Here is a 16,915-nt window from a genome sequence, read left to right as displayed (position 1 = left end):
CCGCAGTCTGTCTGGCTGCAGCAAAATAACCGGGGGGTGACGAATAACTTTGTATGTTGATACAGCAGGAGTAGGAGCCGTTTATTGCAGGACAGGAGCAGTATTTATACATTCCACACAGCTTATCTTATTAGCATAAACTAGATACATCAGTCAACCAATAAGGAATCTCCACACTTAATAGCTCGCTTTTGTTACTTCTCAAACCACTCCCTCTGGCATTTTGCCAGGCACCATTCAGACTTGTTTACGAACTCTAACATTCCCCTGGCAAAATGCCAGGTGTTATTTTTGACTTGTTTACAGACTCTAACATTTCCCCCTTTTGTTTAATTTAAATAACGACCATAGTGGTTTTTACAGAAACACCATAAATAACCTGCTACAAACAGAAAGGGAGGATACAAAATGCCGCAATACCAAGCCACTTGATGGCTCCATGCAAGAAGCCCTTGGAAAAATTATACCAGCAATGACACTGTTAGCAAAGATACCGAGTTACAATTTGTTATAGATTACAGTTTGTTGTCTCAGTCCAGGTAAAGTAGTGTCTCAATAGATTAACTCACAGTCCAGGTAAATCACAGTCCAGGTAAGTTCTGCAGGCAGCTAGCTTAAATCACAGTCCAGGTAAGTTCTGCAGGCAGCTAGCTTAAATCACAGTCCAGGTAAGTTCTGCAGGCAGCTAGCTTAAGTTGTAGCAGCAGAAACAGCAATAGCTCCGAAGTCTCCTCCAGTTTTCAGCAACACTGGAAATTCTTCCACCTTGGTCTTTACCGGCACTGGGACGAAGGCAGGAACTCCGGATGGCTAAAGAAAATCCTGTAGCATTCAACTAAGAAAACAGCCTTCTGAACAATTTAGTACATTATCTCAAGGTTTTTTACATTTGAAATAAGCATTAATAGTGTTATTACTCATTAGCTTCCAGGTGTGGGAGAACCATTGTAGCTTAGTTATTGGCATTGAAAATGACCAAACATCAGGGACGCTGGTAGCGTCTTCTGCCAGCTGTGGCATCCTGGGCAGCCCCAAATGGCCCTGGGGAGTGTCCCGGACTCAAACTGCTACTGGGCACAGGGAGCAAGAGCCTGCGAGACTGTGCCTCCAGGTCAGGTCTAGATTTGGGCTCGTGGCAGTGGAAGAGCCAGCTCCCCGGCCAGGAGGCAGGGAAGGGCCAGTCGTCGCCGCCTCTTGGAAAATCCTTGTTGCGCTGTGACCGGCTTGCACACTCGGCAGCCGCCTCTCCACTTCACGCACCCTCAGGTAACAAAAAGTATTTAGTAATAGCCTTTTGCTGCAACTTTTTTTCTGATAATCCTTCTTCTGAACTTTCTTTTTCTTTCTGACTAGAGTTCTTGGGCTTTTATCAACACATGCCCTAACTATTCTTGGTTCCACTGGGGTGCCTTCTTCCCTTAGTAATTTACTTCTCACCCCTTCCATATTTTCATCACAAAGACAATACAATACACTGAGACAAAACAAGACACAAACATACTGTATCAATCTTCTCCATTTTCTCGAAATGGCCATTTTTCCTCTCGCCCTATCTGCCTAGGGACGAGCAGATTGCTCCCGTCCTATCTTTGGACGGGCAGCTTTTTTCGTCACTTACCCCCAAGTGTCCCGGGGCTCCCCGTAACGGGCCACCATCTGCCGCAGCGTGGCTGGCTGGGCAAAATAAGCGGAGGGTGACGAATAACTTGTGAACGTTGATACAGCAGGAGAGGGAGCCATTTATTGCAGGACAGGAGCAGTATTTATACATTCCACACAGCTTATCTTATTAGCATAAACTAGATACATCAGTCAACCAATAAGGAATCTCCACACTTAATAGCTCGCTTTTGTTACTTCTCAAACCACTCCCTCTGGCATTTTGCCAGGCACCATTCAGACTTGTTTACGAACTCTAACATTCCCCTGGCAAAATGCCAGGTGTTATTTTTGACTTGTTTACAGACTCTAACAGTTATGTGAGCCCAGATTCCTGTGAATAGATGCATGGATTAAGAAAATGTGATATATATACACAATGGTTGTGCCCCTTAGTTCAATCCCTGGTACCCCCAAAAAAAGATGGGTAGATAAAATTGCATGTAAATAAATAAGCCATAGGGTGATTTCAGCCATAAAGAAGAATAAAATTATGGCATTTGCTGGTAAGGATGGAAATGGAAAACTTCATGCTAAATGAAATAAGTCAGACCCAAAAGTCAAGGGTCAAAATTATCTATTATGTGGAAGCTAGAGCAAAATAAGGAAAAAAGGAGGGGTGTATCTGATATCAGGAAGATAGATCAGTGAGTAGGAGGAGGAGATTGCAAGGGAGGGAGGAGGGATGAGAAAGGAGAGGAAATGCAGAATGAATTTAACAAAATCACATTATATGCATATGTAAGATGCCATAGTGAGTTATACTTTTATGTATAAGTAGAAAGAACCAAAAAATGAGCACAAGGAAGATCATCAGAGTAGAGAAAGGAGAACAGGATGAGGAGAGGATGAGAGGGGATCGAAATGAAATTCCATGCGTGTATAATTTTGTCAAAATGAATCCACCTACTATGGGTTAGAGAATAATCATTGCTCTAATAAAAATATGTACAAATAATGCTATAAATGCAATAAAGTAATATGTATTTTGATATATAAATTCTGGGTGTGACTCCACTGAGAGTTATAATGCAGTAAGCAGATCCTTATACCTGTACAAAGATTTACTGTGAATGTAGTTGCTATAAATGTGTACTGATAAGGTAGATTGTTGGTGGCTTAGATACCAGCTGCATTGGTGATATCTTGTGTTTTATTTTTTCAAATAATGAATGACATTTTCCTTGAAGAATGAACAACTCTTTGTAAAATTCTCAAACAAGATAGTCTTCTTTTAAATTACATTTTCTTGCCAGCAACTCAGGAGACTGAGGCAGGAAGATTGCAAGTTCCAGATCAGCTTCAGCTACTCAACAAGAACCTGGGTTCAATCCCCAGTAACACACACACACACACACACACACACACACACATGCGCGCGCGCATTCCTGGAAGATGCAGTGCATCTTAAAACTGTGGAAGGATACTTCTGACGGTTTCTTCACTTCCTGAGCTGGACATTCTGAAGAGCATGGGCTGTGCAAGAGGGAGACTCATTGGAGGGAGAGAGTCAGTGGGAGCTTAGAAAATGACGCCAGCCCAGGAAAAAAAATGTGATAACAGGTTCTTCCTTCAAAGGAGCAGGGATTTCAGTGGGAGAAAAGAGGAACAACTTAGTATAGAGGGTAATAAGGACTTTATCTGTCCATTCTCCAGGCCTTGAGGAATGTGGGGGGGAAAAACAGCCTCTACTTGAGATAGTTTCAAGGGGGAATAATGTCTCCAAGGAGCAATTGTCAGATTGTGATATTTGGAAATGCTTCATAAAAGATGGAGTATAATGTCATTAAGTGCGAAGAAACTCTTTTTGGGTTAGAGAATAATCATTGAAAGTACAAATTAGGAACAGTTACCGAATCAGGGATGGCTTTCTATTTTGAAATAAGGCTTATTAAATGACAGAGAAATAACATGAATTAGGATGACTTGGAGCCAGGCCTCATGTTAGTCTGGATACCTTTAGGTGGGAGATGAACTGTAATCTTGTAGCAACCTAGTTTATTAGGAGCATAAGGGGGAGATTATATTGGAAATTTTAAAGTGAAGGTTACCAGATGTTGAAGCTTAAGAAGGATAACTTGATATATCTTGTTTTGAAAGTAGTAGATTTGTAGCCATTATCAGACAGAACATAGTAGAATGAAATAATTCAGTTTGTAACAAATTGGGTGTGAAGTATCTGTCGCCACACACAATTGAGTTGCTTTTTAGCATAATAACAGCTATTACGTTTTATATTTCTGCTATTAGGTGCTGCAGAATTACTTTATTTAAAGTGTTTCATTTCTTCCTCTTTTTTTTTTTTTTCCAACCAGGAATTGAACCCAGGGGCCCTTAACCACTGAGCTACATTTATAGCCCTTTCTTTATTTTTTTATTTTGAGACAGGGTCTTGATAAGTTACTTGGGGCCTCACCAACTTTCTGAGGCTGGCTTTGAGTTTGTGATCCTCCTGCTTCAGCTTCCCAGGCCACTGGATTATATACATTGTCACCACACCCAGCTTCATTGCCTTCTTATAACAATCCAATTAGCAATTATTATCATCTTGATTTTATAGTTGAGGAAGCTCAAAGAAGTTTTCAACTTGCTTGGGATTAAATTCAGTCTTTAACACTTCTTAAATACTCTGTTTTACTACAGCTTGTCTACACGTGGATTTTTGTTTTGTGTATTTGAATTTCTTGTACTTCTTGAATCTGAGAATTCATGTCTTTGAGCAGTTACGGAAAATTTCATAACTATTGTCTTCTCAAATATTACTTCTTAAATAATTTCTTTATTCTGCATTTTGGCTGGATAATTCTTAGACTATTTCTTCTCTGTGACTACTTACCTCTCGTATTTTAAACTGTTTTTTTATACTGTTCTGGGTAATTTCTCTAGTGCTGTCTTCTAGCTCACTAATCTTCTCTTTAGCTGTGTCTGATCTACTATTTGACCTGTTCTGTCAGTTTTCAATTTCAGTGATTCATTTCTTTATGATCTATATGATTTTTTTAAAAACTGCCACCTTCTTTACCCCCTCCCCCATAAAAATCCACCATGTGAGCTCATCTTTGTTAATTTGTCTCTGTATTCTTCAGGATTATAAATACAGAGGGCAGAGACCTTCAGTTATTCATAATGACCTCTTTCATAATAAATACTTTAATTGCATTGTTCTTATACATGGTTTGTTTTTTTTTTTTCTTTTTTTCTTTTTTTTTTTTTTAAGCATGCTTAAAAACACATTCCTTCCAGGGGTGAAGTTCAGTGGTAAGAACACTAAGTGCAAGACCCTGGGTTCCGTTGCCAAGATTGAAAGAAAAAAATATTCTAACATATCTTGACTCCTGAAACCAATCCTGAATATAAATTCTGTTTTTTGGCTAGGGAGATCTTGTGCGAAAGCTGAAAGAAGATAAAGCACCCCAAGTGGATGTAGACAAAGCAGTGGCTGAGCTTAAAGCCCGTAAGAGGGTATTGGAAGCAAAGGTGAGTCTTGGGGTGTTAAAATAGGAACATAAGTAGGTATAAGAGTGTTGATCTTTATGTAATCTCTTTGGGTGGGAGAGACCTAGAAAAGTTTCTGAATAAGTGTCACTTGATTTATCTGTTTTATCCAGAATGCCTTTTCCTCCACTACCTTGCAAACTCCTTATCCTTTCAAAGTGTAACTCAAAAGCATCATCTTTTCTACAAAGCCCTCCTGAGCCCTGATTCCCCCCACCTGAACCTGCCTCCCAGACCCTACACTCAATATGCTTCCTGAATTTCCTGAAAAGCATTGTGCTCTTTTTAAATGAAATTTCCTATGTCTAAAAATAATGTTTTTGATCCATCTTGTACCCACCTCAACAGTAAACCTCCCATAGCGAAACTTAGTAGTTTTAAGTTTTTAAGTCTCCAGTTTACAGATCCACTTAAATGTCAGGTATTGCTAATATTGCTTGTCATTATCTACATCTAATCTTAGTTTTATAATCTTGAAAATGATCATGTATGGGCTGGGGATGTGGCTCAAGCGGTAGCGCGCTTGCCTGGCATGCGTGCGGCCCGGGTTCGATCCTCAGCACCACATACAAACAAAGATGTTGTGTCCACCGAAAACTAAAAAAAAATAAATATTAAAAAAAATTCTCTCTCTCTCTCTCTCTGTCTGTCTCTCACTCTCTCTTTAAAAAAAGAAAATGATCATGTATGTTCCTAGATAATTAAGTAAAGGTATCTTTTCTGTTACTAAAAGGGTGGGAGGAAATAAGGCTTCCATTTTTTTTTAACTTATCAAAATGTTATCTGTTTGATAAATTTCATATTAAATTTTACAGAGGAGTAAACTAAATTCAGATTTATAGATTCAAATTACCATTCATTTGTACAATCACACACTTAATTTTTTTTTTTCCTTTTACAGGAGCTGGCATTACAACCCAAAGATGACATTATTGACAGGTCAAAAATGGAAGATACCTTGAAGAGAAGGTTTTTCTATGATCAAGCTTTTGCTATTTATGGAGGTAGGGGATTAATAAAAGAACACTTTTGTGGTTAATGGCTTTAAGCTAAGCTAGCCAGTTGGCCCTTTACTGCTCCCAAGTCTCTACCACATTTTAAGAAGAGTGTATAAATGCACTAATACGTAGATATATCAAATGCTTAATACGTAGGTACCAACAATCTGTATATACTACAAGAATAAAATAGTCTTCAAGAATAAATAGGACAGAAAGAATAAACAAGAGTCATTACACCAAATGGCAACTCTGAACAAACAGAAGTAAAAATACCTACGAGCCATGTACTTGATCTGGTAGTGCTGTCTAGCTGTAAGGTGCTTCTCCATGCAAGGGCACTGGATTCTATTCTGTTCTATTCTATTCTATTCTGTGTTTGAGTGTATGTGTGTGTGAGGATATGTGTAAATGAATGTGTGTTTATGTATGAGTGTGAGTGTAGATGTGTGAGTGTGTTTGCGTGAGTTTGTACTTGTGTGTGTCCGAGCCTATGTGTGAGAATGTTAATATTTTTGTATATGAGGGCAAATGTGTATGTGTGTAGGGGTATGGATGTATATTTTGTGAGTATATATATATATGAGTGTATGTATGCGTGTGTATGTGTGAGTGTGTCTGGGTGTATGTGAGTGTATTTGTGCAAGTGTATTCGTGTGGGCATGTGAGTGGGTGTGAGTTGTGTGTTCCTGTGAGTGTGAATGTGTGTATAACTTTGCATGTGTTAATGTGTGTGAGCATGTGTGTGTTCTTTGTGTACATGCCTATATATGTGTGTGAATGTAAGAGCATGTAAGTTGTAAGCACGTCTGTGCAAGTATGCAATTGTTTAATAAGTGTGTATGAGTGTAAGTGTGCAAGCATGTTAGTGTGTATTTAAGTATGCAGTTTTGCAAGTGTGTGGGTGTAAGTGTATAAGTACAAATGTGTGAATGTAAACATGTATGCATGTAAGCATGTGAGTGAAAGCATTTATGTGTATGAACACATGTATGCAAGTGTGCGTGCTTGCCAATGTGCAACCATGGAAGTGTGTGTGAGCATACAAGTGTGTAAAAATGTAAGTGTATGTGTGTTCAAGCATGTTGGTGGCTTAGATACCAGCAACAATTACTATGACAGAAAACTATAAACTGTTTTTTGGTCTGCTTTCTGTATATTCTATTGCTTTCAATTTTGAACTAATCCTACTTGAAATTATAAATGTAAAAAATTGTAAATGAACTAAGAAATTTTTAAATTTTACTTCTGTCAGCTGGCTGGAAGGAAGACTTTAAGTATTGAGAGATTTGAACTGTTGACTTTAAAACTTTTTCATGGGGTATATGTGAAGTCTTATAGGTAGTAGTTTCTCATGTTTCCTTGTTTTTATTTGTTCTGAATAACATCTTGTATTTTACAGGTGTTAGTGGTTTGTATGACTTTGGTCCAGTTGGGTGTGCTTTGAAAAACAATATTATCCAGACCTGGAGACAACACTTTATCCAAGAGGAGCAGATTCTGGAGATTGACTGCACCATGCTCACCCCTGAGCCAGTTTTAAAGTAAGATTCTACTTTGAAGGGGGAAGTTTTTTAACATAAATATTTAAGTAACTTTCTCATTACAAAAACCACCCATGTTCATGTAGAAAATTTGTAAAATACTGAAACAAAGAATATGCTTACCGCTCCGGTAACCATGTTAATTATAACATCATTAGGTTTATCCTTTCACTTTTCTTTCTGTACATTCCTATGTATTTGAGTGTTAGCAGCACATTGGCTTTATCTTATAATGTAAGTGAACATTACTCATGTCACTAAATACTGGTCTGAAGTATTTTTAATGCAGCAGAGTGTTCCGTTTTTATGGATGAGCCATAATTTAGTGCCATATTGTCGGCATGTAAGGTGTTTGTGAATTTTCATGGCATTGAACATACTGATAGATAGATTTTTATGTCTGTCCTTGGTTATTTCCTTAGTGTAATTTCTTAGGAGTTCTGAGAAAAGGTTTGTATACATTTTCAATAAAATATAGTTTATATTAAAGTTTCAGTGCAGTCCTAACAAAATTATTGAAAGGGCAGGATTTCAGTTACTGTGAAAGAGAAATTTTTACCACTTTGTATCATTGCTATTCATTTAATGTTACATGGCAAAGAGGTAATTTTTTATTATCAAAATCTTTTAAGTTCTTTTAATTTCAGCCAATTATGGTAAGAGGAATACCTGATGATAGATCTTTAGATCATAATTGTTGGGAGTGTAGCTCAGTGGTGGAATGTTTGCCTAGTATGTCTTTTAACTACTTGTTCCACTAATAGGAACTGGGTAGTGATAATACCAGTGTCAGCACAGTTTTCAGTGGCAGAAAACTTACCTTAAGATTGTTCTATGCTATGCTATCATTAAGTAACTCTTGGTTAGTAAAACTTCGAATTGTTTTGGCCTTTGCTTAGATCACTAATAATAATGGCATATTATGTACTAATTGATCTTGAAACATAATATAGACTTTCTGGCAGTTTGTGCAAAAGTATGACCTAGTTAATATCTTTTTTCATAAGGGAAGGAAGAATTTGGGAGAGGATGAGAATAGATTTGAGGCAGAGTTTCTGTGACATACATTACTATTTCTCCTGGATACATTACTATCACTGATATGGGAGCTTCCAACTTTGAGATACACAAGTATGGGTAAACGTATTGTAGGGGTATTGTCCTTTGTTTTCAGTGCTGAGAATTGAATCCAGGTCCTGGTGCATGCTAGACTAGTGCTCTACCACTGAGCTATATACCCTCCATAACATTACATTTTTTGGGGGGGGGGAATGGTCAACAGGGACTAAACTCAGGGTCTTGCATATGATAAACACTCTACCACTTATGGGTGGTAGTCTTATATTGTTATTCTATTTATGTGTATTAATTTGTATGAAAATGACAAATTGGCTTGGCATTTGTTCCTTTAGGACCTCTGGCCATGTAGACAAATTTGCAGACTTCATGGTGAAAGATGTAAAGAACGGAGAATGTTTTCGGGCTGACCATCTGTTAAAAGGTCTGGTTTTTTTTTTTTTTTTATCTCTGTCAAACAGTACTAGTGTTCAAGATAAAGGGTTTAGGTTAAACTATTTTTCTCAAAAATTTTTCCATCAAATTTTTTTATTGGGGCATAAAAACTTAAAAAAGAGTAAAAGGAACAGATCTTAAGTATACAGAGCAAGTTTTAAAAAATTGTATGCAGATAATAGTTTTTCTAATTAGTAAATGAATCTAGATAATAGCTTGACTGTCCCCATAAAAACAGCTATAAGATTCATTTAAATTAAGAACATTATTCTTATATTTGTTTTTTAATTATTCAGCATTGAAACTCAAAATGCATTGTCCCTTTTACCCATTGATTGAAGTTCACATGTCAACACCTCTCTTACAGCTCATTTACAGAAATTGATGTCTGATAAAAAGTGTTCTGCTGAGAAGAAATCAGAGATGGAAAGTGTCTTGGCCCAGGTGAGAACTTTAGAGATGCTATCAGAAATACCTGGCTAGAAGCTGTCTTTCCTTCCGCATGTGATAACTATTGAATTCTACATTGTGCAAACCGTGGACACAGTCGTGAAGAAGCAGAATTTAACTCTGTCCCTAATAACATCTAGGTTTTTGTTTTCTTATCTTTTTGGCTTAAGCCTTTGTTTCAAGCAACACTGACAAGTCAGTGTAAGTAGACATTTAGTTTGTGTCTTCTCTAAAACATGTTTTTGGATTTAAAAGCTAAAAACCAGAAGAGTTACTGGTGATGAATAGTGTTCCGTGTTGGTGTTGCGATTTTGGGGCAGATAACTTCATGAGCACTCCCTTGTCAGCCACCTGATCTGCTTCAGGTTGGTGTCCCTGACTCTGTGCCATTCCTAGAACCTGATGAACAAGACTCCTGCTTTTCTGCCCTTTCCCCAGTTTGCCTGTGGACTTAAAGTATTATAATTATTTAATTTGATGAATTTTAGGGGTGGCAGAAAGACATAGAGATAATTTATTCTGACCTTTTACCAAGTGTAAGAGTTCATTCTATATCAGAAGTGGTCCCTAATCCTTTTTTTGGGTCACAGACCACTTTAAGAATATGATAAGGAAGCTGTTAGTGTATCTCAGTGATAGAGTGCTTGCTTAACATGCCCAAGACCCTGGGTTCAATCCCCAACACTAAAGGTAAAAACAAGTTTAAGGATAGGATGAAAACGGCATCATCATCTTCCTAGGAAGATACGTATAGCTGTTTGTATATGCTGCTCTTTATATCCTCCTCTTTTAGCTGTTCCACTTAAGCGAAGTATGTTGGTCCAAAACCATGTTTGATCATGTGGCTCACTTTTTAAATTTATTTGCTTCATTGGATGAAAAATACACAGCATTTCATTTATATCTATTTTCTTTACATTAATGTATCTGAAGCTAAATCTAGGATGTCCTTACATTTTGCCTTTTACTCTTGGAAGTTACTGGATAACGTTTCTACTATTGCCTTATTTTATTTTATTTATTTTTTTAAACATCCTGAGATATCTAGTTTTCCTACATAGAGAAATTCTCTTTAAATTGAAAACTTTCTTAATCTGGCTGATGAATCATCTGCCAATTTATTTCAGTTCTTGTGAAGTGTGTTTTATCCCTTGCTTGAAGCTCATTGCTCTAGTATTATTACTCATTATTTAGAAAATAATTTCTTATATTTTGATGCTGTTATGGTTACACATTCATTTTATTTACTTCTTTTCCAAAGGCATGGCCTCTGTTAGAAGAAAGGAAATATGCCTCACATTATTCCCAAGTTCTTCTATTTTCCATTCTGAATTTCAGAGTTGGATTTTTTGTGTATATGTCTTTGAGGGTCTTTGATCTTAGTTTCCTTAGTTTCCAAGTAAATTGTCAAAATAGAGAGACAGTTGATTTGATAAGTAATAGTTTGAACATTGAGTTTCTGTTTCCTGGTCTAGGAGAGCAGTCTGTCTCTTTTATGATTTGCTGTGGGTACATTTGTACACAGCTGTATAATACTCCATGAAAAACAATGGACCTATGGAAAATGGTATAGTACTTAAAAGTGTCCTCAGTAGCTCACTGTTGCTGAGCATAGAATATTGTTTGCTGCATTTATTCATGCCTGATACTCCTTTTCAGCCCTATGAAGCTTGTTTAAAGGCACTGTGTCTTTCTCTGTGATAGGAAAAGCTCTTCTTCTGTTATGTGTGTAGAACAGCATAGAATTAATTCTTGTTTATTTTTCTTTTCTTTCTTTTTTTTTTTGGCAGTACTGGAGTTTGGACCCAGGGATGCTCTACCACCAAGCCACATCCCTAGCCACTTTTTAAAAACTTTTTGTGACAGTATCTCATTAAGTTTTGGAGGCTGTCCTCTAACTTGTGATCCTCCCGTTTCAGCTTCCCATGTTGTTGGAATCACAGGTCTATGCCACTGCACCTGGTTCTGTTTATTTTTCCTAATACACCTCTGAATGTTCTAGTTAGTGCTTTTTTTAAAAAAAAAAAAAAAAAACAACAACAACAACATTGATGGACCTTTATTTTATTTATTTATTTATATATGGTACTGAGATTCAAACCCAGTGCCTCACACATACTAGGCAAGTGCTCTACTACTAAGCCACAACTCCAGTCCTAGATAAGTGTTTTTGCCTTAGTAAATACTAATTATTTAAATATCATCAAATATGAATTATTGTTCACATTTTCCTGGCTGCTTGCATTATTATAGTGATGTTAAACATATTTATCAGTTTCTGTAATAGAGGCTTGACCAGGTTTTTTTTTGTTTTGTTTTTGTTTTTTTTTTTTTTTTTAATTTTTTATTGTTGGCTGTTCAAAACATCACATAGTTCTTGATATATCATATTTCACAATTTGATTCAAGTGGGTTATGAGCTCCCATTTTTACCCCATATACAGATTGCAGAATCACATCAGTTACACATCCATTGATTTACATATTGCCATACTAGTGTCTGTTGTATTCTGCTGCCTTTCCTATCCTCTACTATCCCCCCTCCCCTCCCCTCCCCTCCCCTCCCCTCTTCTCTCTCTGCTCCCTCTACTGACATTCGTTTGTCCCCCTTATATTATTTTTCCCCTTCCCCTCACTTCCTCTTGTATGTACTTTTGTATAACTCTGAGGGTCTCCTTCCATTTCCATGCATTTTCCCTTCTCTCTCCCTTTCCCTCCCACCTCTCATCCCTGTTTAATGTTAATCTTCTTCTCATGCTCTTCGACCCTACTCTGTTCTTAGTTACTCTCCTTATATCAAAGAAGACATTTGGCATTTGTTTTTTAGGGATTGGCTAGCTTCACTTAGCATAATCTGCTCTAATGCCATCCATTTCCCTGTAAATTCTATGATTTTGTCATTTTTTAATGCAGAGTAATACTCCATTGTGTATAAATGCCACATTTTTTTTATCCATTCATCCATTGAAGGGCATCTAGGTTGGTTCCACAGTCTAGCTATTGTGAATTGTGCTGCTATGAACATCGATGTAGCAGTGTCCCTGTAGCATGCTCTTTTTAGGTCCTTAGGGAATAGACCGAGAAGGGGAATAGCTGGGTCAAATGGTGGCTCCATTCCCAGCTTTCCAAGAAATCTCCATACTGCTTTCCAAATTGGCTGCACCAATTTGCAGTCCCACCAGCAATGTACAAGTGTACCCTTTTCCCCACATCCTCGCCAGCACTTGTTGTTGTTTGACTTCATAATGGCTGCCAATCTAACTGGAGTGAGATGGTATCTTAGGGTGGTTTTGATTTGCATTTCTCTGACTGCTAGAGATGGTGAGCATTTTTTCATGTACTTGTTGATTGATTGTATGTCCTCCTCTGAGAAGTATCTGTTCAGGTCCTTGGCCCATTTGTTGATTGGGTTGTTTGTTCTCTTATTGTCTAATTTTTTGAGTTCTTTGTATACTCTGGATATTAGGGCTCTATCTGAAGTGTGAGGAGTAAAGATTTGTTCCCAGGATGTAGGCTCTCTATTTACCTCTCTTATTGTATCTTTTGCTGAGAAAAAACTTTTTAGTTTAAGTAAGTCCCATTTGTTGATTCTAGTTATTAACTTTTGTGCTATGGGTGTCCTATTGAGGAATTTGGAGCCCGACCCCACAGTATGTAGATCGTAGCCAACTTTTTCTTCTGTCAGACGGCGTGTCTCTGATTTGATATCAAGCTCCTTGATCCATTTTGAATTAACTTTTGTGCATGGCGAGAGAAAGGGATTCAGTTTCATTTTGTTGCATATGGATTTCCAGTTTTCCCAGCACCATTTGTTGAAGATGCTATCCTTCCTCCATTGCATGCATTTAGCCCCTTTATCAAATATAAGGTAGTTGTAGTTTTGTGGATTGGTTTCTGTGTCCTCTATTCTGTACCATTGGTCCACCCGCCTGTTTTGGTACCAGTACCATGCTGTTTTTGTTACTATTGCTCTGTGGTATAGTTTGAAGTCTGGTATCGCTATACCGCCTGATTCACACTTCCTGCTTAGCATTGTTTTTGCTATTCTGGGTCTTTTGTTTTTCCATATGAATTTCATGATTGCTTTCTCTATTTGTACAAGAAATGCCATTGGGATTTTGATTGGCATTGCATTAAACCTATAGAGAACTTTTGGTAATATCGCCATTTTGATGATGTTAGTTCTGCCTATCCATGAACAGGGTATATTTTTCCATCTTCTAAGATCTTCTTCTATTTCTCTCTTTAGGGTTCTGCAGTTTTCATTGTATAAGTCTTTCACCTCTTTTGTTAGGTTGATTCCCAAGTATTTTATTTTTTCTGAAGATATTGTGAATGGAGTGGTTGTCCTCATTTCCATTTCAGAGGGTTTGTCGCTGATATACAGGAATGCCTTTGATTTATGCGTGTTGATTTTATATCCTGCCACTTTGCTGAATTCATTTATTAGCTCTAATAGTTTCTTTGTAGACCCTTTTGGGTCTGCTAGGTATAGAATCATGTCATCTGCAAATAGTGATAATTTAAGTTCTTCTTTTCCTATTTTGATGCCTTTAATTTCTTTCGTCTGTCTAATTGCTCTGGCCAGTGTTTCGAGAACTATGTTGAACAGAAGTGGTGAGAGAGGGCATCCCTGTCTTGTTCCAGATTTTAGAGGGAATGCCTTCAATTTTTCTCCATTCAGAATGATGCTAGCCTGAGGCTTAGCATAGATTGCTTTTACAATATTGAGGTATGTTCCTGTTATCCCTAGTTTTTCTAGAGTTTTGAACATAAAGGGATGCTGTACTTTGTCGAATGCTTTTTCCGCATCTATCGAGATGATCATATGATTCTTATTTTTAAGTCTATTGATGTGGTGAATAACATTTATTGATTTCCGTATATTGAACCAGCCTTGCATCCCAGGGATGAATCCTACTTGATCATGGTGCACAATTTTTTTGATAAGTTTTTGTATCCGAGTGGCCAGAATTTTATTGAGGATTTTTGCATCTAGGTTCATTAGAGATATTGGTCTGTAGTTTTCTTTCTTTGAAGTGTCTTTGTCTGGTTTAGGTATCAGGGTGATGTTGGCCTCGTAGAATGAATTTGGAAGTTCTCCCTCTTTTTCTATTTCCCGAAGTAGCTTGAAAAGTATTGGTATTAGTTCCTCTTTAAAGGTTTTGTAAAACTCTGCTGTATACCCATCCGGTCCTGGGCTTTTCTTAGTTGGTAGTCTTTTGATGGTTTCTTCTATTTCCTCAATTGATATTGGTCTGTTTAGGTTGTCTATATCCTCCTGACTCAATCTGGGCAGATCATATGACTTAAGAAATTTGTCTATGCCTTCACTATCTTCTAATTTATTGGAGTATAAGGATTCAAAATAATTTTTGATTATCTTCTGTATTTCTGAAGTGTCTGTTGTGATATTGCCTCTTTCATCCCGTATGTTAGGAATTTGAGTTCTCTCTCTTCTTCTCTTCGCTAGCATGGCTAAGGGTCTGTCGATTTTGTTTATTTTTTCAAAGAACCAACTTTTAGTTTTGTCAATTTTTTCAATTGTTTCTTTTGTTTCGATTTCATTAATTTCAGCTCTGATTTTAATTATTTCTTGCCTTCTACTTCTTTTGCCGTTGTTTTGCTCTTCTTTTTCTAGGATTTTGAGATGAAGTATGAGATCATTTATTTGTTGGTTTTTTCTTTTTTTAAGGAATGAACTCCAAGCAATGAATTTTCCTCTTAGAACTGCTTTCAATGTGTCCCATAGATTCCGATATGTTGTGTCTGTGTTTTCATTAATCTCTAAGAATTTTTTAATTTCTTCCTTGATGTCTTCTATAACCCATTGGTCGTTCAGTAACCTATTGTTCATTCTCCAAGTGATGTATTCTTTTCCCTTCCTTCTTTTATCGTTGATTTTCAGTTCCATTCCATTATGATCAGATAGGATGCATGGTATTATCTCTACTCCTTTATATTGTCTAAGAGTTTCCCTGTGACATAATATATGATCTATTTTTGAGAAGGATCCATGTGCTGCTGAGAAAAAAGTGTAACTGCTTGATGTTGGGTGGTATATTCTATATATGTCAATTAAGTCTAGGTTATTAATTGTGTTATTGAGTTCTATAGTTTCCTTATTCAACTTTTGTTTGGAAGATCTGTCCAGTGGTGATAGAGGTGTGTTGAAGTCTCCCATGATTATTGTATGGTGGTCTATTAGACTCTTGAACTTGAGAAGAGTTTGTTTGATGAACATAGCTGCACCATTGTTTGGGGCATATATATTTATGATTGTTATGTCTTGTTGGTGTATGGTTCCCTTGAGCAGTATGTAGTGTCCCTCTTTATCCCTTTTGATTAACTTTGGCTTGAAATCTATTTTATTTGATATGAGTATTGATACTCCTGCTTGTTTCCGAAGTCCATATGAGTGATATGATTTTTCCCAACCTTTCACCTTCAGCCTATGTATGTCTTTTCCTATCAAATGCATCTCCTGTAGGCAGCATATTGTTGGGTCTTGTTTTGTGATCCATTCTACTAGCCTGTGTCTCTTGATTGGTGAGTTTAAGCCATTAACATTTAGGGTTATTATTGAGATATGGGTTGTTCTTCCAGCCATATTTGTTTATTTATGTTACTAAACATGGTTTGTTTTCCTCTTTGATTATTTTCCCCCCTTTAGTGTCCTACCTCCCACTGTTGGTTTTCATTGTTATTTTCCATTTCCTCTTCCTGTAATGTTTTGCCAAGGATGTTTTGCAGAGATGGTTTTCTAGCTGCAAATTCTTTTAACTTTTGTTTATCGTGGAAGGTTTTAATTTCATCTTCCATCCTGAAGCTTAATTTCGCTGGAAACACAATTCTTGGTTGGAACCCATTTTCTTTCAGTGTTTGAAATATGTTATTCCAGGATCTTCTAGCTTTCAGAGTCTGTGTTGAAAGATCAGCTGTTATCCTGATTGGCTTACCCCTAAATGTGATCTGCTTCCTTTCTCTTGTAGCTTTTAAAATTCTCTCCTTATTCTGTATGTTGGGCATCTTCATTATAATGTGTCTAGGTGTGGGTCTCTTATGATTTTGCATATTCGGCGTCCTGTAGGCTTCTAGGATTTGGGGTTCTGTCTCATTCTTCAGTCTGGGAAGTTTTCTCGTATTATTTCATTGAATAGATTGCTCATTCCTTTGGTTTGAAACTGTCCCTTCCTGTATCCCAATGACTCTTAAATTTGGTCTCTTGATGTTATCCCATATTTCTTGGATGTTCTT

The 16,915-nt window shown here is 37.1% G+C and overlaps 1 protein-coding gene across 1 annotated transcript; it reads left to right on the top strand.

Annotated features, from left to right (window-relative positions):
• Positions 1-4,989: 4,989 nt before the first annotated feature.
• Positions 4,990-9,731, top strand: LOC124107104 (glycine--tRNA ligase-like). Its single transcript, XM_046465020.2, has 5 exons — positions 4,990-5,136; positions 6,056-6,158; positions 7,555-7,696; positions 9,109-9,197; positions 9,576-9,731. The coding sequence occupies exons 2-5, from the start codon at positions 6,101-6,103 to the stop codon at positions 9,689-9,691; spliced, it is 405 nt and encodes a 134-aa protein (XP_046320976.2). The 5' UTR covers positions 4,990-5,136; positions 6,056-6,100; the 3' UTR covers positions 9,692-9,731.
• The last annotated feature ends 7,184 nt before the right edge of the window (positions 9,732-16,915 follow it).

The sequence above is a fragment of the Marmota monax genome, unplaced genomic scaffold (assembly GCF_021218885.2).
Source record: "Marmota monax isolate L192 unplaced genomic scaffold, Marmota_monax_Labrador192_F-V1.1 WCK01_AAM20220418_F8-fsc02339, whole genome shotgun sequence".
NCBI lineage: Eukaryota > Metazoa > Chordata > Mammalia > Rodentia > Sciuridae > Marmota > Marmota monax.
This window is presented reverse-complemented; position numbering and strand designations above follow the sequence as displayed.

Coding starts and splice junctions, on each gene's coding strand:
- LOC124107104 (XM_046465020.2), top strand. CDS start 6,101: ATGGAAGATACCTTGAAGAGAAGGTTTTTCTATGATCAAGCTTTTGCT. Junction 6,159..7,554: donor AGCTTTTGCTATTTATGGAG/GTAGGGGATTAA, acceptor TGTATTTTACAG/GTGTTAGTGGTTTGTATGAC. Junction 9,198..9,575: donor GGCTGACCATCTGTTAAAAG/GTCTGGTTTTTT, acceptor CCTCTCTTACAG/CTCATTTACAGAAATTGATG.